At 42.7% G+C, this 25,609-nt stretch overlaps 1 protein-coding gene across 1 annotated transcript in view; it reads right to left on the minus strand.

The window, feature by feature from the left end:
- FAM189A1 (family with sequence similarity 189 member A1) overlaps positions 1–25,609 on the minus strand; it is a 431,767-nt gene that overhangs the window by 40,632 nt on the left and 365,526 nt on the right. The window contains exon 5 of the mRNA XM_026648452.1: positions 19,336–19,443. Coding sequence (XP_026504237.1) covers positions 19,336–19,443 — 108 coding nt within the window. The remainder of the gene's footprint in view (positions 1–19,335; positions 19,444–25,609) is intronic.

A 25,609-nucleotide genomic window follows, 5' to 3' on the forward strand; every position in this document is an offset into this window, starting at 1 on the left:
CTCATCAAGACAGCTTGAGGCCAATATTACCTCTCATCTGGGAAAAATATATAATACACATTATGCATCTCTGTTGAAAAGCCTTGAAAGAGATACATAAAATTGGATAAGCCTTCTCTCCAAGATTATCTTCTTTTTTCAAACCCTTGGAACAGAAATCCCTACAAAATTATTAGAAGAGTTAATCTCCTCCATTTTACATTTTATTTGGAGTAATAAAATCACTCATTAAAAAAAGTATATAGGTCAGTATTTCAAAGAGGGCTAGTGGTACAAACCTAAGGGGGTATTATTGGGCACCAGAACTCTGGGCCTTGATAGCCTGATATGATGGGTATAGCAATAATTATTGGAGAACATAGAGCAGGAAATATTTGCTATCACATTTGGGTCAACATTTTCATTTCCAAAACACCCAAGACCTCCCATTTAGTGATTTCCCTGAAAACTTTGGGGCAAGGTAGAAGTGAAAAACAGCCCAGCCTCTTCCCCTCTAACAACAAAATAGATACAATCCAACCTTCCCTCCAGGAGACATTGATCCCACTTTTTTAAAAATGGGAAAAAGTGAGCCTGCAAAGAGTAGGGTAGTTAATTAAAGGGGAAAAAATGATAGACCCAGAGACATTACAAGGAACTTTTACTATAACTAAGATACCAATATTTAATTAAATACAGTTAAGATATATTTCAAGCCTCCCAAGAAATGGCAGGTTCTAGAAATGACTTACGGATATTGAAATGATAATGAACTCTAGCAGATCCAAAATCAATTTCAAAACTAATATAGTGAACTTATTATACTTGAAATGGATGGCAAATGTAATTACAGGAAGAAATGGGAAAAGGTTCTAGATGAAGAAATTCCCTTAGAGCATTGGTCCTTTATTTGGGGTAAAGTACCTCCCTTTTCCAGATATTTAACAGTAAAAGAAAATTAGTATATTTTGCTAATTCAGTGGTATCTCACACCCTCTCATTTAAAGAGAATCTACAATGATGCACCGAACAGTTGGAGTGTGTGCGGAATGAAAGGTACCTTTATGAATATTTGATGGGAACGTCTCAAAGTCCAGGAATATTTGTCAAGTATTTGCAACCTCATAATGGATCTCAGAGTTCACAGATAAAAAGGCTTGTCCTATCACATAATTGTGCTCACACCATCTAACAGCATGGTGTACTAATGCAGAATTTTGGAAGAAGAGTGAGCTAGCATATTCTAATAAACTAACAGGGTATAGGATAGTCTGATAACGGAAATGTTTATAGATGATGTGAGACAAAGTATAGTTGTTTCTTAAATGCCTGGCTACCATGTCTAGAATATGTAAAAGAGAAAACAAAAGAAATCAAAACACCTGAGGAACAGAGAAATGTTTGTTTTAACAGTAAAACATCCATAGTCTTTAGCCTCTGTTCTGGTAATTTATTGAATTGATGAATATTAAACTTCTGCTCCTGTGTCAGCTTTTACTCCAAAAATTGTCATTGTTGTAATATAATTTGAAGCAGAGCTGTTTTTCTTTGAATCCACTCAAAGTCTGTCAAATGTAAGTAACCCCTTTCCCCAAACCATCACTGCAATGACCAATTTTTGAAAGAAACTGATGGAAGAATAAGGAGATTAGGAGTGTCAATAAGAAACAAACTTTAAAGGAAAATGAGTTTTGCAGCCTGATTGTTATCCTCTTAACACTGTCCCTGTAGTCCTAGAGGACTGAAAATGAAAAGTAAAAAGTATCTATTAATTCCACAAAGAGCCATGCTCTGCACTGGAAAATGACAACATAATGCCTATTGCCGCAGGTTGAAAGTTTGCAAAGGTCTTCGCTGGTTTCTAACGCTTGGACATTGGCAATGTAGATTTCTCATCCTTCACGGCAAACGGACTCTGAACACATTTGCACTTTTAGAAAATCTTAACATCTTTTGCCCTGCTGGTGAAAGGGAGCACTTACAATGTTAGTTTATCTAATTCCCCAACTGGTGACATCTGCTAATGATGCCATAGCTAATCCCAGTGAATTTGTGTGCTCACTTCATAACTACAACAGATGTTTCTGCATTTTGGGCAGCAGCAACATATTGTCATACTTAATTCTTTCCTCTTGAGTGGAATGCTGACAAACCAGTAATAAGAAAAGTGATCATCCATATCAGAAGTAAAGCTGAAGCCTACCAAAATTATAGGCCCTCACTTTCAAAATTAGGGCTGCACAATAATGTGGCACAAAAATGTGCATTCAATTGTTTTACTAACTAGCACGTGAAAGTATTATTATTTGTTGTTTATTTATGGGAGTGCTCACTGTGTGTTAGGCACTTTCCAAACCCTCAAGGATGGCTCATACTATAAAGGGCTTATAAACTAAGAAACTATGTGTGTGCAAAATAGTCAATGAATGTGAATTGCCAGATGTGTAATCTGACATCTGGCTCCAAATTTCCTAAAATAGGACCATCAAATCCTAAATCCTAGATCCTAAATCCATATTCAGGCACCACTCCCACTGGTCAATAGGAACTGCTGAGTGCTCAGCATTTTCTGAAGTCAGAAGGTGCATAAAGATTATTACTATTTATATTACGGTAGCACAGAGGTCACAAGTGGGATCAGGGTCCATTGTGCTATACACCAAACACATAGTAAGAGACAGACCAAAATTTTCAAGAACAGACTCTAACGTTACACTCTTAAATGAATGTTTAAATACCCAAAGGTGGTATTTTCAAAAGCTCCTAAGTCATTTATGCACACTTGAAAACCCACACTTAGGAGGCTAACTATGGTCTTGAAAAATTCGGTCATAGCCCCTGGCCCAAAGAACTTGCAATCTAAACAGACAAGGCAAAGGGTTAGGGGTTGAGGTGTCCATTATTTGACCGGAACACCTGGTTGCAAAGCGACCCTGGCGGCTCTGGTCAGCACTGCTGACTGGGCCATTAAAAGTCCAGTTGGCAGTGTAGCAGGGTTAACGCAGGCTCCCTGCCTGCCATGGCTTTGCACAGCTCCTGGAAGCAGCGGCATGTTCCCCCCTCCGGCTCCTACATGTAGGGGCAGCCAGGGGGCTCTGCGGCACCCATTGGTCGGGAACCACAGACAATGGGAGCTGCAGAGGCAGCATCTGCGGATGGGCTGGCGCGCAGAGCTGCTTGGCCACGCCTCCATGTAGGAGGCGGACGGGGGACATGCCTCTGCTTCCGGGAACTGCCTGAGGTAAGCGCCGCCTGGAGCCTGCACTCCCTCCTGCACCCCAATCCCAGCCCTGATCCCCCTCTTGCCATCTGAACCCCTCAGCCGCAGCCCAGAGCACTCTCCTACACCCCAAACCCCTCAGCCCCAGCCCAGAGTCTGCACCCCCAACCCCTCATTCCTGGCCCCACCCAGGAACCCACATCCCCACCCCAGAGCCCGTACCCACTCCCACACCCTAACCCCCTGCCTCAGCCCAGAGCCCCCTCCTCACCCCAAACTCCTCATCCCTGGCTCCACTCCAGAGCCTGCACCCCCCAGCTGGAGCCCTCACCCTCTCTTGCATCCCAACCCACTGCGTCAGCCTGGAGCCCTCCTCCACACCCTGAACTTCTCATTTGTGGTCCCATCCCGGAGCCTGCACTCCCAGCTGGAACCCTCACCCCCTCCCGCAACCCAATCCCCTGAGCCAGCCCGGTTAAAATGAGTGACTGAATGAGGGTGGGGAGAGCGAGCAACAAGGGAGGGGAGATGGAGTGAGTGGGGGCGGGGCCTCGGAGGAGGAGTGGGACAAGAGTGTTCGGTTCTGTGCGAGTAGAAAGTTGGCAACCCTACAAAGGGTAGGAGGGAAAACAGAGATGCAGACTAATAAGTAACTTGCCCAAAGTCACACAGCAGGTCATTGGCACAGCCAGAATAAAATCCAGGTCTCCTGGTTTCTAGTCCAGTACCCTATCCATTACACCACAATGCCTCCCAATGGATTTAGTTTATGGATATGGATTTAGGACCCTAATTTTAAGCACATATTTTTGAAAAGCAGGACTTTGATCAATTACCCATGTGCAGCCAGGCCACCGTGGTTCTCAACCTATTTACCATTATGGCTGGCATATACAGCTCTCTATGTGTTGGGTGGGCTGCAGCCACACTATATATAATACCTGTACAATACTTAACATCACTGAAAGTCATTTAAAAACTAGCCCAATCTATTGATTGAAATAAAGGGTTTTTTCTGTTAACACATTGGACTATAAGATGTGGCTCAGTGGCTTTGCATGTGTATGAGAATGAGCGAGTGTATGTAGGTGAAAGTTGTGTGAAACAGACAGGAAGTGTGTGTGTGTGTGTGTGCGTGTGTGTGTGTGAGAGAGAGAGAGAGAGAGAGAGTTATGGGAGACAGACAGTACCAGTGCCCATGATATATGATACTTGAGGGTTGTGGGGCAGTTGAATTAACCGGTTTCTGTACAATAGTTGGGATTGTCCTGGGCTGTTGATCACTGCAAGATAATTGTGAATCCCTGAGCTCAGTGCTTAAAGTGGACTGGAAAAAGCATGTGTGTATGTTGGGGGGGCGTCTATGATAATCCCAGATGAAATAAATGTTCAGGCACTTGGAGGGCAGCGCTTAAAGGGCACCCCTCAGTGACCCGACTCCATTTTTAATTCTTTTTTTGCCAGGACTGTGACCCCTTGTGATTCTGCCCACTTTAAGCCTTGCCTGAGCTGGGCCCACAAAACAGCTGCAGTGTCAGCTGTGTCTTCGTCTGAGCTGCTGGTCTGTAATGCAGGGGGCAGCGTGCATGGCGTGTGGCACACAGCAGCTCTGCCCTCGGTGCCTCTCACCTCATCTGAGGCGGGGGCAGAGCCCTGCTGGAGGCTGTCCAGTTATTGTCTCTGTGCATGGGTGTGTGGACACTGACCTCTGTCTGGTGGTAGTGACTATGGAGGTGATGCAGCTGGGTTGGAGGGGGCTGCTCCGGGCACCACTCAGTGCAGGGGGTACCAGGAGCATGCACTCAGCCCTACGTGGGGCTCAACACTGGGGCACTGTCCAGGCCAGAGAGGGTCACTGCTGAGGATGGCATTAGAGCCCTATAGCAGAGGTTGCATGGGTGTGTGTGTGTGTGAGGGCTCCTCCCCACCCTGCCTGCTGTGACTGCCCAGTTGGGCACATGTCCCTCCACTCCTGCTCCCAGACAGTCAGGGGCCGGGGGTGATTTCACCCACTGAGCCAAGGGGGACACTAGCTGGGAAGCCGCCCATGGGACAAATTTCCACCCTGCACCAGCTCTCCCCCTAGAGACCGGACTTACAGGGCAGCCTCCTGCTCTGGCTGTGAGCTCCGGGTCTGGACATGGCCAGCATGGGATGGGCAGGCAAGCAGGCCCTGTCTGCTGCACACAGCCCAGAGCGCGCTGCAGCCTGCAGCATGCTCATCCCCCTGGAGGCGACACGAGGCTGTGGCTAGTGCGGGGGCACGTGCCTCCTCCCCATCTCTCTGGATGCCTCTGGCCGAGACGCCCAGAAGTGAGAAGGCAGCGCTCCCCCTGGTGGCAGCACTCTCAGTCATCCTCCTCTCTTCCTCTTGCCCCATCCCTCTATCCCCCTCCTCTCCCTAACCCACCCCCTTGCTCTGCCCTCCCACAGGCACTCACCACTGTACAGAAACTGGACCCAGAACACATAGAAGAGGATGATAACAGACACTAGAACCAAGAGGCAACATCCTGGAGCGGACAGCCTCAGTCGAGCAAAGGGGCTGAGTGAGCCGGCGCAGCATGGGAAGGACAGAACCTCCCTCCCCCCAGCAGGCTGAGCAGAGCAAGCCCTGCTCGGTGCTCGCAGAAATCGGGAGAGGGATGTCGGGGGGGGGGAGAGAGGCAATGCCCCCCACACTATGCCCATGGCTTGTGTGGTTGATGACCCTGTGCATCCCCCTGCCTGCAGCAACCAAACTTTTGGCATTGGGTCAGTAGGTCTGATGGACATTGTCAGGTTGCCTTTTCGACCATGCTTTCCCGTTGAAAACCGGACATCTGGCAACTCTACATGTCTGTGGAGCACGGGGAGGGAGGAAGCAGCTAGCAGAGCTCCTCCACTGCCACAAGGGACTGCTTTGCCTTCCCTACTGGCAGGGAGCGCTCCAGCAGGGCTCCGTGACACATCTCCTCCTCAGCTGGCCCTGCTCCTGCTGGGACCAGGAATAAGATGCAGCAAACTCTGAATTTTTTTTAGCACACAGCTGGGCCGCAGCTGTGTGCTAATTGGGCCGCAAGCGGCCTGCGGGTTGAGAACCACTGAGCCAGGGTAATTGTGGCAGCAGCTGTGATGGGGATATATGAGACGTTAGTTATGCTGAGTAAGATTTAATATTTATTTGTATTAAGTCTTAGAAAAAAATTACAAATAAGCATTTCTTCCCAGGACATATTGCATGAGTCAAATATAATACTTTAGGTACAAGATTCTATATACCAGGGAAAGACTCAATCCCTGCTAAAGAAACTCCACAGAAGAGAACAAGAGATACTGATAATAATGAAAAAAAAAAAAAACCAAAACATGAATGCATGAATCAGGTGTTTGCAGGATCTGGGCTTAAATGTATAAACCTTTCTATTTGAAGTAACCAAAACTGAGACTATTTTCAAATCTGCAAAGGGACTAATTTTTAACTAACTTCAACTTCAAAACTATTAATGGAATTAACTGACAAGGATGGAGGACTCTCTAATCCTAAAGGTAACAGCTTCAGTTTTCAGCTGGCAATTTTACTCTGTCCTAATTGAGGGAAGGATTTGAAATTGATCTTATAACCAGACCAGACATTAAGCCACCTTAATGAACAGATGACTGTCTTTCCATAACAATAGTGGAAAACTGCTAATCAGTCATAACAACACACGTCTGGTTCAGTCATAATGAAACATTGCTTTCCTGTGGTGCTTTAGAGATATAATAATCATTATTGTGAAGTAGGACTCAGAGATATTTAAAGAGTTGCATAATTACAAGACTATCACGTTGAAGATACTTTCACCCAATACAACATACCAAAGAACTACAAAAATACTATACTATAGCCTTCTGATGCACAAAGTAACAATGCCATCTTTGCTTAGATACCTCCTTCTTCCTATATCAGAAGGCAAAATTTTGACATTTAAAAAATCTATTGGCTTAGTATTTACAATTTATGGTTATAGTGTGGAAACCCAGCATTGTAAATACTAGCCCATACAGTAGTTAACCTTTCCTTTATCTTACATGCTTAAGAAATTGACTAGCATTAGGCCTCAATGCACAAAGTCACAAGTTCATCGCTGTTCCATAAATGTTTAATTAGATACCTTTCTGAAAACTGTAACCTCTACAAAAGGTTAGTAACTGCCGTGACAGCTTTAGTGGATTTATACTACTAGAGAGGGTTTGTGCAGTACATACAATTAAAGTGGAAGATTTTCTTAATCTTAGTAATGTAGCACTAAAAATACACTATAGGCCCACAGCAGGTGCTTAAATAACATAATAGCAGCACTAGCTAAATGAAGAGGTGACACTAAAATAGAATAGTCGTTTTACAGTGGCAAAATTATTCTTTTTATATAGTTAAATATAAATTGAGTTTATTTTGGGCTTTAAAAGTAAAAGACTAGAAAAAGAAAATTCTAATTTCTTTCTGACCTGTTTTTGTTCTTCCTAAAAGAGAACACTTATTTTTCTTGTGTTTCTAAGAGTAAACAGTGATCATTCATCCAACAGATGCCAAAGCACTTTACAAAAGTCTCTAAATAATTATGCAACCTATATATGCTGTATAGCGGAATTACTTTGCCCACTGCCTCAGCACTGCCACCTATGAGGCAAAATACAGTAATGTTTAACAACGTCCAGCAACACTACACAGCAGTCCAGTGAGAAAGAACACGTCATTCAATAAAAGGATACTGGAAATTTAGATAAGTATAATGTAGTTACTGAAATTAGAATTTGGCCAGGACAGTGGGGTTAAAAGCCTAGGCATTGAACTGACTAACAGCATTAAGGGCATACTGTACAGTTTCTAATAATCAAGAGGACAGATTTGGTGTGGACAAAAGGAACATGACTTTTATCCCACCACAATATCAACAAACTTCATTTCTATGTGGACTGATTTCTTGATGTTAGATCTCTTCAGAAGAGGCCACTAGTTATCCCACTTTTTACAACCAACACTTACAGCTTTCTATGCACATGCCTAGAAATCTTCCACCATAGAAAACTTTACACATCCAATTGATAAAATTTGCCATGGACACTAATAGGAAACTCATGCCATTGAAAATACAAATTAGTAGAAAGGTTTCAGAATATAAAACTTTCTTTGTCTGGCACTTTAAATTGCCTATTCCAACCCAATGTAAGTTCTAGTTTCTCCTTAGGGAGGAAAATTCTGCTTTCTTTTACAATGGTGTAAATCCAAAGAAGCCCACTGAAGGAACTAATCTGGATTTTTCAAAACTCTAATTGAGATCAGAAAGTGGCCCTATATATTTCTCTCTCTCTCTCTCTCACACACACACACACACACACAGTTTACTGTTAAGCTCACATTAAATAATAGAACCTTCATATAAAACAGACAATGGTTCCTGAAGAGTACTGTTTTCCTTACAGACCTCCTATTTAATGTGCTCCTATGCTATTGACTGCAGCAGCACGTTCAAGATCACAGCCTAGGGTGGTATGACTGTACTACATAAAAGTTGACTGCAAGTGCATGATAAAAATTCGTTAAGCAATTTGCTATATTCAATTAGGTAACACAAAGAGTTTGTTCAGTTAACCTCACAAGACACACACTGAATTATAATGGCTGATGACAACAGTAATTAAATGCTACAGTTTGTGTCTCATCATTAACTTATTTCCCTTACACAATAAGGGATTGTTTCAGATACCGTATAAGTAACATGATAAACTGTTAATAACAGTGATGGTGATAAAGGGTGAACACACAATGGATAACACTGGTTTTATGAGTGATAATGTATCAATGTTCTAGGAGTTGAAGAAAGTCTGGAGTGGATGCAATTAATGCTTTAGCATGGTTATAATCAATTTCCAATGTTATTTTGCCTAAATCTGGAAGCTAAATTTTAGAAGTTAATGGCATGAATTAATGCAGTAGCCATTCATTAATCAAGATGTGAATTTAAAGCTGCCTTAAGATTCAAATAAAATATCTTTGGTACTGACAGCCTGATCATTAATGGACATTTCTTCAAATTACAGAATTTTCATATAATTTGACTTAATTAGCATCTCTGTGCAAGAGGTGCTTTTACATAGAAAAGCATTAGCTACTGTGATGACCCCTAGCCCAGGATACAGTCTTAAATTGGCCACAGTGGTGAAAGTGGTGGCCAAATGTAATTTTAACCTATAGCCATGTTATGTAAAATTACTGTTGAAAGGACACACAGAGTAGAGTCTAAGGAATACTTTAAAATAAGTTTATCTTGAACCCAAAGAACTGTTGAGTAGATTTTTTTTTTTTTTTTACAATTTCCAGTGAGGTGACAAGTGTTTTAACAACAGCCCCAAATGTTTTCAAGACAAAAGTAAGTGTCTATAACCTGGACCACTGGAAACCTATCTTCACTGGTCAAATTTGCCAGGGCAAAGTTGCCAGATCCAATGAATGTTTCTTTTCTGGGATAAGTATGGCAGGAAGCGTGAAACATCATCACCTTCACATCATCCAGAGTCAGCACACCACCACATCACCATCAGACCAAAACCATCACAAAAGTATTCAGGGATTTACTATCACACCAGTGGAGATTCCCCCGCCTCCCCCGATCTGTTTCTCCTGTTCTAACCAGACCAGACAAGAAGAGGGAACCATCTCCATGGCTGTGTCCTTGAGTCACAAACCTAATGTTCCTTCTACTTCCTCTTTGTCAATATCTATCCTTTCTTCATTCCGCCAATACCTTTCCTATCTTTGTCTTTTTGCTTTGAAGCTAATGAGTCCAGTTTCATCAACCAGAATATATTTAACTTAGCAGTCCTTTGCTGTGACCAGATTGGCATGCTGAAAATTGTTCCTAGCAGCCTGAACATGATTTGAAAGATACTCCTGGGGGGAATTCTGTGCCGCTGTGTATGTGCAGAATTCATGCCCCCCTGCAGAAAATACATTCTGCTGGAGAGGCCCTGCAGTTGTGCCTTTCACCCACCAGGGGCTGCTGTGGTGCCAGAACAGAGGGTAGATGTTCCAGGATGGGAGCAGCCAGCTGGGGATAGGGAAGAGAAGAGGATGTGTTCCTCACAGCGCCCTGCTTGTGGGGCCAGGTGAGGAGGCATGGGATATGTGGGGGACGGACAAGTGGGGCACATGAGGCTGCTGGGGTGTGTGTGTTACAGACTGGAGTTCAGAATGGCTAGTTGGGGGCACAGGTGGGAGAGGGGTGGCTGATGAGGGTGCAGAGACATATGGGGACAGGGGCAGATATGTCTGACTGAATAAGAGAGGCTAGTGGTCAGCCAGGGTCTGCATGAGGGGGGTTCCCCAACTCTCTCCTCCCCCCCAAAACTCTATTCCATACTTCTTCCACCCACACCCAACAACCCTCCAGGTTCACTCTTGGGCTTCTTCCCAGCAATTACTTCCCTCTCCCTCAGCTCCTCCATTACCTCTGACTCGCACAAGCCTTTGCACTGCTTCTGAAGGGTGTGGGAAATATGTCTCTGTATTGTAGTTTAAATGAATTATTACTCAAAGTTTTGTATTAATATGCCTAGTAAGGAATCTATTTCCTGAATCTTTTTTGTTGTCTGTATTGTTACAAACATACTTGCTGACAGGTATTTTGAAATAAATTACCAAAATAATTGAAACTGGATTATATTGTGACAAATAAAATATGCACAATTTTAAAATATTGTGCACAGAATTTTTAATGTTTTGGTGCAGAATTCCCCCAGGAATAGAAAGGGGGGGGGGAATGTGCCAATATCCAAACTGAGCAACCTAGAAAAATATTCTTCCAAGCCCAGAGAGTAAAACTGGAGTTCCAGAGCGGCTAATTTGATCTTGTGCCATATGCTGCGCCTGTTCCTTAACTGCAAGCATCAGAAACAAAAGCTGCATTTTCTTACCTTTTGCTATTCTTGTCTCTCTCCTTCTGTGAGCATTTTTCTTGTTAAACAGAATTGGATTTTAACAGCACAATCCAAGAACCGCCACCTAAATTTGGCTCACTATTCCCCCCCCACCCCCCAAAAAGGACCAGTTGAGAGACACTCTGCAAGGCCTTATCCCTTTAAAAGATTCTATATAAATATACTAGAGAATAGAAAATAGGGGCAATTATTAAACAAAAAGTTAGAGAGACAAGGTGGGTAAGGTAATATCTTTATTGGACCAACTACTGTTGGTGAGAGATCCAAGCTTTTGAGCTTACACAGATCTTTTCTTCAGGTCTGGGAAACAGAGTGTCACAGCTACACAGAAAGTTAACACATTTTCTTTTATTTTAGTTTGCAATTAGTAAATGCTATTTTTGTTTGTTTGATGGTATATAGTAAGCAAAACCTGGCCCCTGGCAACAAAATCCCAAACCCAAGATTACTGTTATGTCAGTACAAAAGTAAAGAAAAGGGGAATATAAAATTACAACATACGTACTAAAAATACTAGCCAATCTTCTCAACAGATCGGCAGGTGAGAAATTAATACCATTAGCAGAGTTGCATGTGGCACTCTCACCAAAGGTCTGTTTGTTCTATCGCTGGCTCTTAATAGTACTTTTATTCCTTTATTAGTTACATAAGCAACAATTATTTTTACAAAATCATAGCTAATAAGTGATAAGAGACTGATGGGTGCAAGTTCTGAGTGGAACACCTGCCAAGCAAGGAGGCTGAGAGAGATTTGGGAGGTTTTAAAAAACTCCTACGATGTTAACTTATTAACATGGAGTGTGACAATCATGACAACAGCAAATAATGTATACAATTCAATCTTGAATATCTAAACCTTATTTATCTTGAGTTCCCTAGTATACAATAGGGTCATGTCCTCTGATGTCTATTTATTACATTGAAAATTCCATAGATTACCAAATGTCCATCATGAGATTTGATTAATCAAGGTTGTTCTTTAATATTATCCCAACAGAGAGATACGTTAATGAGGCTTTGAAGACACTCATAGAAGAATATATGGCAACATTTTAAGGGGTAATTTTTCAGAAGCATGTTAGAATTTATCCAAGTAACAAGTGAATAAATACCCTGTAAACTGTATCCTGAAATGCCTTAAATAAACTCTTGATTAAATATAAAATTTACATTTAAATAGGCATAAAATCATAACTTATTACATCTAATTGGCTGAGCTTGTGAGGCCTTACACACAACTCAATGGTATAAATCTGTTTGTCTGTATTCATGTAATGCAATAATGACAGAATGTCACATCTGATCAATTTCAAAATTTAAGGGAATGTTCTAGAAATGAATAGACTATTGATTTTGGGGAAAAATCAGAGCATTGCAAGCAGGGAAATGAGGGACAAATGAAGTCATTGTCATCTGTTGATAGCACCCATTTTCGGCTATCAGAACAACGATGACCATACTCATCCTCCTAATAGAGTTTAACATGTTGACCCCCTAAATGCCTTATCTCTCCAACACACAGAGTAGAAATAATTTCACTCCTTCTGGGAGCGATGGGGTAGATGCTCATCCAGAAGGGGAGAAAAGTAGGCTTCCTTTCTTCCTCCTAATGTCCTGCCTCCTCAAAGCGTATTCCATGGTGGGAGAGAGAGGAAACCAGATGTCCATTCCTCCCATCCAATTCAGGGGGAAGAAAGGAGGAATTGAGGGAAAGGAGACATACATAGAACCCTTGGCATGGGGGAGGAGAATGCAATCAGGAGAACAGAGCCCCTGGTCTGGTGGGGAGGATATGGAGAGCAGGAATGGGGAGAAACAGAATCCTGGCCTGATAGGGAGCATGGGTGGCCCTGCTGTGAAGATGTGACTCCAAGATGGCACACTTGGATAATGGTGAGTTGTCACCCTGCCTTGTTTAGCTGGTGATGGAAGGTCCAATTGTTTAGCCTTGTGCAATACCAAGACTTTGAATGGGAAACCACCAAAGGCAACTGCAAACAATCAAAACCACACGAACGTTTAAAAAAAAGGAAACAAAAGGCTGATTTCAGTATAAGACAGAAGAGAGAGATGCATTCTGGATCCATTCACCGTGAAAAACCTTTGTGGTGCAAGGATGTTTTCATGAATGTTTGGACCCTGGTTCTTGGAAAACCATCCAACTCTGCAATAGGCTGAACTTTGTGAGGAAAACCTACTCCATTAGATAGGTACAGTAACTATTAAAAACTGTTGATCCAGGTTCCCAGGAATAGGCGTGAACAGAGAGCCCCTCCCATGGGGGGAAGGTGGGGAAGTGGGGAATGGGGACAGACGGAGCCCCTGACAATGGGGGTAGAATGGGGAACATGAGGCATGGGAGGCATACAGAACCCCTAGTGGCAGGAGATTGAGGACCCTGGTGTTGGGTGGGAAGGGCAAGACGGTATACAAAGCCACTGTCCTGTGGGCAGACTGGGGGAATGGAGGCAGAGAGGAAAATCAGGGAATGGGGACACACACAGAAACTCTGCCATGGTGGGGGAGAATGGGGACTCTGGATTGGGAGACTCTCAGAATATCTGACAGGAGGAGTTGCTGAAACAGACAGGAATGGAAGCTAGCAGGGATGATGAAGGAATGCAAGGAGCCACTGATGTGGTATGTGCAACAAACCTGGCCTACAGAAACTGTGAAGTGTGAGACACCCCACCACCCATGTGTATATTTGAGATATAAAGCACTACAGAACATATGCTGTACATACACTACCAAGAGTGCTGCGCAGGATGTTAACTACATGTGTCTACGGACTTCAACGGGAGCTGTGGAGGTAAATCCTTGTAAACTGCTTTGAAAATGTAAGGGGTAGATATTGTTCTAGTGCATTTATTTTAATTAAGCTGTCAGATAATAAATCAAGAAACACAATATATTATAATTAGACAAACTTATTTGTAGGTTTTATTAGGTTCAAAAAATCAAGTGAAATAACAGAAATATACTGGATTTCTTGGGTTAAAAATACTGGGCCTGTCTTTGCTTGCCTTATGATCATGAGTCAGATAGCAGATTTTGGCTCATTACTACTAAATAGACAATTTTATTTAAAAGTAGATCTGACTGGGAATTTTCTGATGAAAAACTTTAATCTGAAAATGCTGTTTCGTTTAAACAAGAACTGTTCGTGGCCACTTGTTTGCAGAAATATATCAGATTTGACGAAACTTTCATCTAGAAAGATTTCTCAGGTCCAGGATGGAATTTCTGGTTCAAATGAGAGAGACACCCACCCCAGAATAGCCAATATTCCAGTGGGGAGGGCAGTCACCATCGATGTGGGATCCAGGTTCAAGTCCCTAATTAACAGCGTTGACTTGAGCGTCTGCCACACCCCACAAGTGCCCTAACCACCAAACTAGTGGCTTTCTCAATCTCTTCTAGCAGAGTGGCCCACCTTAGTAAGCATTCACTGAGCCAGAGAGAATGACACTGTATTCTGGTGGTTAGGGCTATATAGCCAGAGCAGGGACTTGAATTTTGGTCTCCCCAGTCCCATGTAAGTGCCTTAACCACTGGGCAACTGGCTATTCTAGAGCGTGCATCTCATTTTTCGGGGAAATTTCACCCCAAAATAAAATGGGACACTTTTTGGAATCTCAAATTTTTTTTGGTGGGATGGGAAAACCATTTCCCGCATAGCTCTATTTAGGAGTCAATATTTTCCATGGCGCTAAAAAATTTAATGCATTCCTACATCAAACAAGTTCACATGCATCATCAGTTGCATCTCCCATGCATGTTTCATCGTGCTGCCTCTTTTGAAAGCTATGCTAATTTTTGAACAATTTACTTACAGCTCAGGATCTCAAGCAGCTCCTTTGTTTTGGTGGTGGTGAAGCTACTACTCAGTACACAGTTGAAAGCCTTATTGTTTGGAATCCAATACATAGCACTGAAAACTGAGTCAGTGATATAGCATCAAACAGACAAGGTCATGATGAAGGTGGCCATATGCAGAATTTTAGAATTAAAAAAAAAGGAGGGGTTAATCCTAATCAAAGGCCAAGGTTCTGGTACATTTATTCCTTGATTATTATTATTTACTATTTGAATTTTGCTAGCACCAAGAGGTCCCAATCAGGAACTGGGCCTCACTCTATTAACCTCTGTACCACAAATAAGGGAATGGAATAGAATATCAGGGTTGGAAGGGACCTCAGGAGGTCATCTAGTCCAACCCCCTGCTCAAAGCAGGACCAATCCCCAGGCAGATTTTTACCCCAGTTCCCTAAATGGCCCCCTCAAGGATTGAACTCACAACCCCGGGTTTAGGATGATCTCTGCCCTAAATATTTATATGCAGCTTCCTGCAGAGCAAGGTACTACTTTAGATGACAAAGAGTATCAAAATCTGTCCCTAAGAAATTTGAATTTGGAGAGAGGATTATTTTAAAAGGGTTTTGGGGGATAATGCTAAAAACAGAGCTTTAAATGTAATTTAAAATATACAGTTTAAACATTGCTTACAAGTAAGTAGCAGCACTGTACAGACAGGTGGTTGAACACCACCCAAAATCAATTATGAGACTATCATAAGCAAATGTAAAATTAAATGAGGGCTATGAAAAAAGTGACATTTAAAAAGAGCATACATAAAAAGTAAGGAGAGGCTAGCTTGCATTAAGCAATACTGGATTAGAAAAAAATATCAAGAAGGTGGTACTGTTAGACTCCAAGCGATGAATAATATCGGCAAGTGTAATCACCATGCATTTCGTCAAGGCCTTTGACTTCACATGCTTATTCTTGCAATACATATGGGAACAAATAAAAAACTTAAACTTTATGCTCAAAGTAGTTAATTGAGTTTAGAATTATTTGTGATCAGTTTCCTTGTCTAGACAGTAAAAAAAAAAGATGTCTCTGTGAGGACAACTGGAAACACATTTATTTATGCTCATATTGATGAATTCCTGTGGAGCTGCCAGTTCAGTTTTATACCTTTAGGTACAGATGGCAGAACTGTTTATTGTGATTAAAAAAATCTATGGGTTTTAGACTTGTGATTCCAAGGAGGGAGCTGTTAGCAGAAAACTAGAACTAATAGATTTTCCTTAAGGCTTGAAAGTACAGGTTTGTTTTTTTAACAACTAAGGATCTTCAAATTCACAGGCAAATTTACCCTAAAGGTTGTTACAAATATGTAGCATTTATGGACAACTCATCCAAGATCAGTGCATCAAATATACATAATGTAAATGTCTATATGCAATAAAATGTAGTGAGTTTCAACACGTGAATCTGGATAACTATCATATGCACAAGCCATAAAGAAAGAAGAAGATTCATGAAGCATAGCTGCAGATTTGTTAAGTTCTGTGTTGCTCTGTGTTGCTAAGCAATAGAACACCTATAGCATATGGGAATTACATCATCCACAGGGAAAATTGGATACTTCAACAGAATTATATAACGTGATAAAAAAAGCCACCATCATTATCAACAGCTGTTATCCAAAGCCCACTATGGAGTCCTGATAACAAATAAGAAGTTCTTTCCATCTGGCTAACTTTTGGGGCAAGGAACACACTAATGCAGAATAGAAAATCATAGATAGAAGAGACAGATTGGACCATATAGTTTATTATGTGTAGTTTACATCAGCGCAGGATTGTTCCCTGCAGCCTGATTATGGATGGTAATGAAGTACACCTCTACCCCGATATAACGCGACCCAATATAACACGAATTTGGATATAACGCGGTAAAGCAGTGCTCCGGGGGGGCGGGGCTGCACACTCCGGAGGATCAAAGCAAGTTCAATATAACGCGGTTTCACCTATAGCGCGGTACGATTTTTTGGCTCCCGAGGACAGCGTTATATCGAGGTAGAGGTGTAGTATATTCTATTGGCATAGGAGGAGGATTTAACTATTCTACAGAGCACTGAGTGAAATATGTTATAATATTTAAATCCTTTTAATCTACGACTGCAAGCATTTCCCCATGTTACTATCTTAACACTGCCAAGGTGAAACCCTCCTGTCACAAGATGGCAACAGGGTTGTGTTGTGCTTTAGTGAGGAGGAAGAAGAAGCAGAAACAGGGAATATGAACTTGTAAGCAAGGAAGTGAATCAGACTGGGGAGCCTACAGAGGAAAGAGGAGAAACAAACTTGGTTAAAAGTTTTTCTGTGAACAGGACCATTGGGGTTAGGACAGTGAAAAGCAAAGAAAACCTCTGGGCCAGATGTTCAGCTAATGTAAGAAAGTGTGACTTCAGTGTAGCTAGGCTGATTTACATTAGCTGAGGATCTGGCCCCAGAAAGCTGAAGGAAAGGAAGAGAGGGAAAAATATTGGGGATAAATATGAAAAAATATGGATACCTTGAGGAGAGGAAAGATAGGCTCTTCAGGACCTCTTGTCTCTGAAAGCAAGAAAAATAGAAGAAGGATGTCTAAGGCCACGAGAAGAAAGAAATATGGGATAGCTAAAAACATGTAGAACTGGAAAATAAATATAAGGGAAGAGAAAACAGAAACAAGGTGCAGAACAGAAGGTGAGGAAAGAGACTCAAAATGAAGAATCAGAGAGAACAAAGAACAAGAGAAAAGGAAAGTGGGAAAAGGGGGAGAAATATAAATACATTTTCAAGGCTAACTCATTTTATTTCCTATTTAAGTTCCTATCTTTTTTGTACATGCTTTTCAGAAAAGGGGATCAGAAAGAAAAAGTATTGATTGTGGTTCAGAGAGTAGGGAAATGAATAATCTTCAGGCTAATCATGACCATCGGGAAAAGAAGAGCAACCAAGCACTTTAATATTCCAGTGGGAACATTGTCATCTGTATGTTTTTGTTCCACAGAAATGTGCTGCTAAATGACATAAAACAATCATGAGTTAAATTTCTCTGAATATTCATGACTACACTCCTGGGTGCATGACATTATTGTTACGCTAGACAGACTGATCTTATCAGGTCTGAGCATCAGTTATTCTCCCTTTCATTACTGAAAGGTGAGAAAACTCCTTTGTGATCAGGACCTTTAGTTATCTGGCATCTTGCAGCTGAGATCATTTACAGAAAAGGAAAAAAACAGACCTATGGTTCTGTACAAAATACACCATATGATAAAAATCTTCTTTTGATTAATATTTTACACACACTGTCTCATGAGCTGAAATGAGAGAACTCTTTCTCAATGCTGTTTATGACACGAAAGAAGGATTATGGAACAAGCACTGCATGTCTATTTATAAGCACACACACACATATATGCACAACTTATGTTATGCACCAATGAGAAACTGCATTTATCATGCACCTTTGGAGCCATGATTGCATTGCACCTACTTATAAATACACCTCTACCTAGATATAACGCTGTCCTCGGGAGCCAAAAAATCTTACCGCGTTATAGGTGAAACCGCGTTATATCGAACTTGCTTTGATCCACCGGCGTGTGCAGCCACCCCCCCCCCGGAGCACTGCTTTACCGCGTTATATCTGAATTCGTGTTAAATCAGGTCACGTTATATCGGGGTAGAGGTGTATATCCCACCACCACCGCCCCACTCTCCCCCACCAATTACTTAAGGCTCCATACACACAAAAAATTTTGACCAAGTTTGTAACCAGTTGCTGGCACATTTGACTGTAAAGGTGTTTTGTATCCATATGTCACATGATTAAATGCAGTAAAAATGGCAGCTAATGGTATTTTGCACCAGCCAGAGGCCTACACTGGCACATGGTTGCATTTCTGTAATCAGTTCAAACTCATTGTTATTTTTTCCAGCTTAAACGGAACTTTTAAACTATGCCTATGTAACTAGTTGTGCCAGTCCTTCCTCCTGACTCTGTGCAGCATACCAAAGTGCATGACTGAATATACAGCTGTTGCTGCTTTTTGTATATGCCCTCTACTACAGCTGAGACACTAATGGATAGCTGCCTAGATTTGCCAGAACAGTGTGATAGCTGAAAACTGAACTTGTTACTTGTCAAGTTAATGGTCACGTCTTAGCAGTTTCAAAATCTCTCTTCCAGACAAAACTTTTATACCACACCAACCATCATTGACTTTATACCCCCCCATGTATAAATTATAAATACATACATGTAAATATATCTGCATATAACATACAGACATATTGACAGAGAGAATATAACTGTCATTAAAATGCACTCACCATTTGCAAAACATCAGAAGAAACCATCTGCATGCAGCACATTGCAGTTGCCAAAGCACAGACAATTGTGGAGATGATATTGAGAGCACACACGCTGAACAACAGATCCTGTGAAAAGACACACAGCAGAATGTCACTTCTTATCTTGGTGATACAGATGACAGGATTGCAAATATTTTTAGCAGATTTGATAATAAATGCTGCCAATTGTTATCTATTTGATATAATCTTAATTAGCTTTGTACAATTCACTCAGCATGTAACTCTCTCTTAACCCAAACACACACTTTAAAAACAAAGAATAAAACTATATCCAGAGATATATCTGAGGACTAAAAATGTTTTTTTAAATGTTTCTGGATCCACACTCCACTGATGTTACACAAACTACTACAGCTTTTCTTGGGTACAAAATCCAACACATAACTGTTGCCAGAAAGAGAATATGAGTCTGACTTCTAATTTTTAGAAATACATTGGCCAATTTAATTGCTTTCAGTATTTTAAACATACAAGTTAGAATTTTATTTGCTTTTAAAAATGTCAACAGAAAAACTGGTGAGGAATAAAGAAGTGTACACTCTTATTGCAGATAGTTTGCACCTCTGGAATAGCATGAGGGAAACCCAGAAAGATGGCAAAAGATGAAATTAGTCCATCCAGGTCTATTACCTTGTGTTGCGTTAGTAGCTGCACAATGATATGTTTTGAAGAACAATAATACCAGGCACTTAAAAGAAAAAAAATAGAATTAAATAATATATTGCCCAGATTTAAATACTTGAAATTAAAATAGCAGCATCTTCCCCAACACATTTATAATTTTTAAAATGTATCCATTTCTTAGAGCCACCTGTTTTGCATTTAATGCATCTAACACTGCAGAAAGATAACTGTGATGTACAATATCAACACAAAATTAATAAGCTAATATACTTTCTCCATATTTAGTAATTGTGCAGCTGCTTCCCAGCTGCTATACCTATTGGGTTATATTGTTGCAAGCTTAGTGATGCTTGTAAGGAATTGAATGGCCGGGAGGTGAAAGTGGTTCACAGCGGATATTTGGAAAAACCCCCGTTAAATAGGGGACAATAGAACTTAATGGGTAAAGAACATTCTGGAGAATCTAAGTCTTTATCTTAAAAACTATGACATTTCTGTCCCTTCCAATAGCTAAATAACTTACATGCTGTAAATCAATGTACTGCTATCTTGTTGGCTGAAGCAAGTCAGAAACAAAAGTACCAACAGATGCAAATTTATCCTTGCCATCTTAATTACATACTCCCCAAGTGACCAGCATTTGAAAATGGAAACCTGCCAACCCCAGGGAAGCACACTAAATCCAGCAAATAGGTCAGCAAGTTCCAGTCACTTAACATATTCACTGAGCCGGATCTGTTCTTGCTGCTCTGCTCAGCTGTTTGATGGCTTCTCAGCCAGCTGGCTGGCACAGGGGAATAATGGATCAATTGGGTCCACAGCAGAAAGGCAGGAGGAGAGCCAGTCTCCCTCCCCCTCCCCACAATATGGAAGTGAAGGAGGACTAGTTCAAGCAAAAGGATGCACTGACAAACATCAAGAGTGTCAGGATACTTTAATAGGGTAAACTGGGGAGGCTCTGCAGATATTCAGCTGGTAAGCAGGTGGCACAAAAACAGAAAGAGAAGGAGAAGGAAAGATTGTGAAAGTCCTGGGCTCCATAGATGAGCCCAGGTGATGAGCAGGAGAGAGACAGACATATGATTTAAAGGGAGAGGAATGTCAATGAACAGGAACAAGAAACTTGGTGCTATCAGAGAAGCATATGAAAGTGAAAATCCCTTACACAACGAAATTCTAGAACAGGTTCACCAAAGTAGTATACATTACAATAATAATAAATATGCCGTTTGTATACACAGGCAGAAATATAAACTGTACAGTTCATGGATTCAGAAATCCACACATCACTCACTAAAAAGGATTCTGAAGGAAAACTCAGAATGTGAGGAAGAACACGCAGCAGACTCCAAAGAATACACAAGATATTCATGGAACACTACATTTGACATCATCATCATCATCTCTAAAAACTTACTATTGCTGACTTTCAGTTTAATAATTTCTATCTCTTTCATTACCCACACAGCAATTTGTTCTCCAATAAAGAAGAGACCCATCATCGGCCAATGGAATGACTTCAGATTTACACAGGTGAAGATGAGAGAAAAATTTGACCACCTGTGTGCAGCAGACTTTCATAATTTACCTGCAGTAATTTGCAGGTGCAACTGATGTCCTGTGCACATCCTCGCAACTGAGTGACACCATAAATCAAAGTACTTAGTAAATGCCATCGTTTGCACATATAAAAGATTGCAGTACAAAACTGCCCATACTGGAGCAAAAAGTAGCTCCAGGCTTTGAAAATACGGGCTTGTAAGTCTGGACATGTAATAATAAAAACAGCAAAAATAATTGGGAAAACTGATGTGATACAATCAAGATAGCCTCCATAGTTATTATGTTCCATAGTCCAGGTGGAACCCAAAAGTCTTGTTAATTCATATGTGCAGATTAATACCTCCTATGCTCAAGTCACAAATTCAGTAATGAGTAAAGCTAATATTAATTAGAGGTGTTCTAGGACAATTGTGTTTCATGGAAACTTTTGAGATTTCAAAATTTGTTTTCATTCCTCATTGAAAGCAAACCAAAACCTTTAGAATGTTTTTACTAAAATGGAATAATGTGAAAATATCAATTTTCTAACTGAAACTTGAGCTTTTTGATTCAGAAAGAGTGGATCTGTGTGTGGGTAGCCTGTGTGTGGGTAGCCTGGTCGCTAAGGTCCTGGCCAGGGATGTGGGAGTAGGGTGACCAGATGAGGGAAGAATGTATCGGGACACACGCGGGGGGGAGGGGGGGCGCTGGGAGAGAAAAAAAAAAAGCCGAGTCCTGCCAGCTGAGCAAAAAAGATAAGGGTACCAGGTCTATCTCGGCCACAAAGGAGTGATCAGAATGACCTGTATTTCGTCTCTTTTTATTTCCAGGAGGACCTTTGATAGCAGGGGGAAGGAAGGGAAAGGTATAAAGGAGGTCCCCATCCCAAGGGAGGAGGAGAGCATCACCTAGGGAGTGTTGTCCTATTCCTGGGCTGGAACATTTCTTGTTCAGGGAAGTGGTGAACAAGTCTGTGGTTGATGTCCTCCACTGCCTGAATAGATTGTGAAGTACTACTGGGTCTAGTTCCCATTTGTGGTCATTTGTGGGAATTTGCGACTGAGACTCTGCCACTGAGTTCTGTGTACCTGGGAGGTAGGCTGCCGACAGTGTGACGTTGTTGGGAGATACACCAGTTCCATAGTCTCATCACCTCCGCACAGAGGGAAGCAGACCGGGCTCCCCCTTGTCAATTTATGTAGAACATACAGTCAACGTTGTCTGTTAGGACTTTTGTGTGTGGCCCTTTGATCAGCAGAAGGAAGTAGGCACAGGCAGTCCTGACGGGCCAGGCCAGTTTGTTTACCTGCCCCATCCGCAGGTCCGGCCGATTGCGGCTCCCACTGGCCGCAATTCGTTACTCCAGGCCAATAGGAGCTGCTGGAAGCGGCGCGGGCTGAGGGACGTACTGGCCGCTGCTTCCAGCAGCTCCCATTGGCCTGGAGCAGCGAATTGCGGCCAGTGGGAGCCGCGAGTGGCCAGACCTGCGGACGCAGCAGGTAAACAAACCGGCCCGGCCCAACAGGGGCTTTCCCTACACAAGCGGCGTCCCAAGATTAGGAAACACTGGTCTAGTCTGTCCCTATTTGGTCTGTAAAAAGAGCTGAACCACATCTGAAGGCACTGCATGTGAAGTCTGGAGTGTGGTATTAGCACTGTGTCCGCTGCCATATGCCCCAAAGTTGTAGGCAGTGTCTGGCTAATATTTGTGGGCTGTTTTGAACAGTCTCTTTGAGTGTAGTCAGAGAGAGATCTGTGCTGAGGTCGGAGGGCTCTGGCCTGTAGAGTGTCGAGGTCTGTGCCTATAAGCTCCAGGTGCTAGACTGGAGCGAAGGTTGATTTCTGGGGTTTGATCTGCAGGCCCAGCTCTGGCTTTGGTGACTCAGTGAGCCTCCTGGAGACCGAGCTCTGAGGAGGCAATTGTCCAGGTCAGGGTAGATCATGATCCCTTGGGAGCATAAGTGGGCAGCCACCACTGAGAGAACCTTGGAAAATACTCTCAGGGCAGATGATAAGTCAAAGGGGAGCACCCCATACTGGTAGTGGTCTTGTCCCAGAGTGAATCTGAGAAATCGTCTGAGAGTCGATAGGATTGAGATGTGAAAATACGCATCCTGAAGGTCGAGGGCTGAAAACCAGTCTCCTTGTTCCAGCACTGGAATGATCGTTGCTAAAGTGACCATGTTGAATTTCTGAGCTTTGACAAACTTGTTGAGAGCTATCAAAGGGGTAGCCATGTTAGTCTGGATCTGTAAAAGCAGCAAAGAGTCCTGTGGCACCTTATAGACTAACAGATGTATTGGAGCATGAGCTTTCGTGGGTGAATACCCACTTCTTCGGATGCATGTCATGCATGCATCTCATGCATCCGAAGAAGTGGGTATTCACCATGCTTGTTGAGAGCTCTGAGGTCTAATATGGGTCTCCAGCCCCGCTTTCTGTTGGGTATTAGGAAATACCAAGAGTAGAACCCTTTGTCTCGTAGATGTTGAGGCACCGGTTCTATGGCTCCTAACTGGAGGAGACAGTCTACCTCTTGTCATAGTAAACTCTCATGAGAAGGGTCCCTGAAGAGGGACAGGGAAGGGTACTGTGGAGCAGGCAGGGAGGTAAAATGGAGAGAGTACCCATGGCAAATGATCTCTAGGACCCATTGGTCCAATGTTATGTACTCCCAGGTGCTGCATAATGCTGCTAAATGGTGGCCAAATGGGTGGGTAGGAATGGTTGGTTGTAGCAGTTGTGGGGAGTGGTCTGCTGGCACCTCGACCAACACATCAAAATTGGTGTTTGGACATGGATGGCTGGGACGAGGAAGACTGCTGACCAGATGGTTTATGTCTTGAGAATTTAGTTTTCTTTCTCTGTGGGTCGTTGTATTGTTGAGCCAGGTATTGGGAGGTGTGTGGCTTATGCTGGGGCTGTGGACTACATTTTCTTTTTTGCCCTCGCATGTAGATGCCCAGCAAATGGAGAGTGACCTGAGAAACCTTCAGAGTGTGAAAGGAGGCATCAGTTTTCTTGTGAAGAGCTCAGTGCCCTCAAAGGGAAGATCTTCCATGGTTGCTTGCATCTCCTTCGGGAAACCCAACAAGAGGCATGCTGCATCACCACCACCATGGAGATGGATCTGGTTGCAGTACTGGCTGCATCAAGGGCAGACTCTAGTGTCATCTTTGCTACTAGCTGCCCCTCTTGAATGATGGCCTTAAATTGGTCATTATGTAACTTGGGCAGCTGCTCAATAAAACTGTTTAGTTTCAAGTTGTTCACCTAATCATACTTTGCCGTGAGGGCTTGGTAGTTGACGATCAAAACTGAAGCATGGCTGAGGAGCACGCCTTGAGGTGGACCTCATGTGGTGTTGACGGCCATGAGAATTGACAGTATTCACCACAATGGAGTTGGGTGGAGGGTGGGAGAAGAGGAAGTCTGTTTCTCTTGACTGGACTTTTTGTTCACTCACAGGTAAGTCAGTGCGACTGATGCTGGGGTCTGCCAGATGGCTCTCATGGGGTTGAGAGGTGCCTCCCTGATAGGGAGGGCAACTTTTGAGGAGGAAGATGAGTGGAGGATGTCCAGGACCTTGTGGTGTGTGTCCTTGACTTCCTCCAGTGGTATCTGGAGAGAGAGTCAGCCACTCTCTTTGCAAGATCCTGGAACAGGCAAAAATCATCCTCCAGGGATGGTGGGGGAGGCATGACAACCTCGTCTGGGGAGGAGGATGAGGAGGATACAGTTTTTGGGGTCGCCTCCTCCTTGACATCGCCCTCTCACTCCTCCAGGATTTCTTTTGGGGGCTCCAAAGTCCTGGATCCTGTGGCCGATGAAGTGTGTCTTGGGGGCTCATAAGTGGAACTAAAAACCTGAGTGGCATGGGGGCAGTATGCAACCCAGGGGTCCTAGAATAGCTGCCACAGCGGCGGTGGTATGGAGCCTGGTGGTGGTGCTCACAGATGGCCATACCAGGACAACAGTGGTGGGGCCATCTGAGGATATGCCCAGGGGCCCTACTGTATTGGGCACTGTAGGGAGCTTGGGAAAAATCCTGAGATATTCCCTCCTC

The sequence above is a fragment of the Terrapene carolina genome, unplaced genomic scaffold (assembly GCF_002925995.2).
Source record: "Terrapene carolina triunguis isolate 2854851 unplaced genomic scaffold, T_m_triunguis-2.0 Scaffold67, whole genome shotgun sequence".
In the NCBI taxonomy this organism is placed as follows: domain Eukaryota; kingdom Metazoa; phylum Chordata; order Testudines; family Emydidae; genus Terrapene; species Terrapene triunguis.